The 1,123-nt window shown below is 52.3% G+C and overlaps 1 protein-coding gene across 1 annotated transcript in view; it reads left to right on the forward strand.

The window, feature by feature from the left end:
* The first annotated feature begins 252 nt into the window (after window positions 1-252).
* LOC124465860 (tetratricopeptide repeat protein 39B) overlaps window positions 253-1,123 on the forward strand; it is an 11,509-nt gene continuing 10,638 nt past the window's right edge. The window contains exon 1 of the mRNA XM_047017489.1: window positions 253-613. Within this exon, the coding sequence (XP_046873445.1) occupies window positions 575-613 (39 nt within the window). The 5' untranslated portion in view covers window positions 253-574. The remainder of the gene's footprint in view (window positions 614-1,123) is intronic.

The following is a 1,123-nucleotide window of genomic DNA, read 5'->3' on the forward strand; positions in this document are numbered from 1 at the left end:
GGGGGTGGGGGACGTGGTGGGCACGCACAGAGCCGTGAATGAAAACAATGATCTGGATTACAAATCTCAAATACGAACAGATGGAAAGCTGAAAGCGCACGAGATCATAAAGCGATTATTAAGACTCCGTGTCTCGCTCGGTTATGCGACAGTGACGTGTCACCAACCTACACCGCCCCGCCCGCCTTCTCTCTCTTTCTATCTCTCTCTTTCTCTCTATGTCTCTCTCTCTCAACTTCCGTGAGCAAGAGTGGAAATGTGGGTGTGGCGTCGTTACCGGGGGTGGCCCTGCCCCTGCTCCACGGTTTGTGCTTTCCGGAGGTGCGTTCATCGACCAGGGAAAGTCACCAAATTCACAGCTGCAGCTCGCAACACCCGTCTGAGCAACAACTGAGAAGAATTAAGGGCTCTACGTGACTGAGACTATACAGTTTAGCACGCACAAGCGCGCTACCTGGCCACTGCATTTTTGACGCTCGCGACATGGAGTAGCCGTCTCTTCTTACTGTAAAAAAACGTTTGTATTTTTATCTCAATTGTCCGAGTGTCCACTCTGCTGAGGAGACAGACAGACATGGCACACGTCGGTAACGGAGCCGGTAACGAAGATGAGGTGAGTCGTCGTTACCGGGGAAGGGCATGGGGACGATGAATGGAGGTTCTATGATGAAGGTAGACGCAGATGGGGATCGTTATCGCAGACCGGGTGAGCGTGAAGTGAGACCGTGTGAATCGAGGTGTGAAGCCAAGATTGTGGTGTCTTATGACGGACATAGTACTCCCAGGAGTAGCCTTCTGTACGGTCGCGTGGACAACATATGTGGGATAATATCAGCGTATCAAGGGAGATAAAACCCATCGTTTCATTTCTACCGTTCCCACGTCTGTTTCCGGGTGTGCCAGACAGACAGTCACTTTGTGAACGCGCTCAGCCGGTGGTGTTAATAGGTCACGACTTCCGAGAGAGTCAGAGGAAGGAGGTCTAGCAGCTCGAGCCTCTTGGATCTCCAGACCCTCTGTGACGTGGCGCTGGGCTGACAGAGTTTCAGCTATAGGCAGATAGACAGGCAGGCAGACAGATAGACAAGCAGGCAGACAGGGAGACAGGCAGCATTATGTAGCT

The sequence above is a fragment of the Hypomesus transpacificus genome, unplaced genomic scaffold (genome assembly GCF_021917145.1).
Source record: "Hypomesus transpacificus isolate Combined female unplaced genomic scaffold, fHypTra1 scaffold_61, whole genome shotgun sequence".
NCBI lineage: Eukaryota > Metazoa > Chordata > Actinopteri > Osmeriformes > Osmeridae > Hypomesus > Hypomesus transpacificus.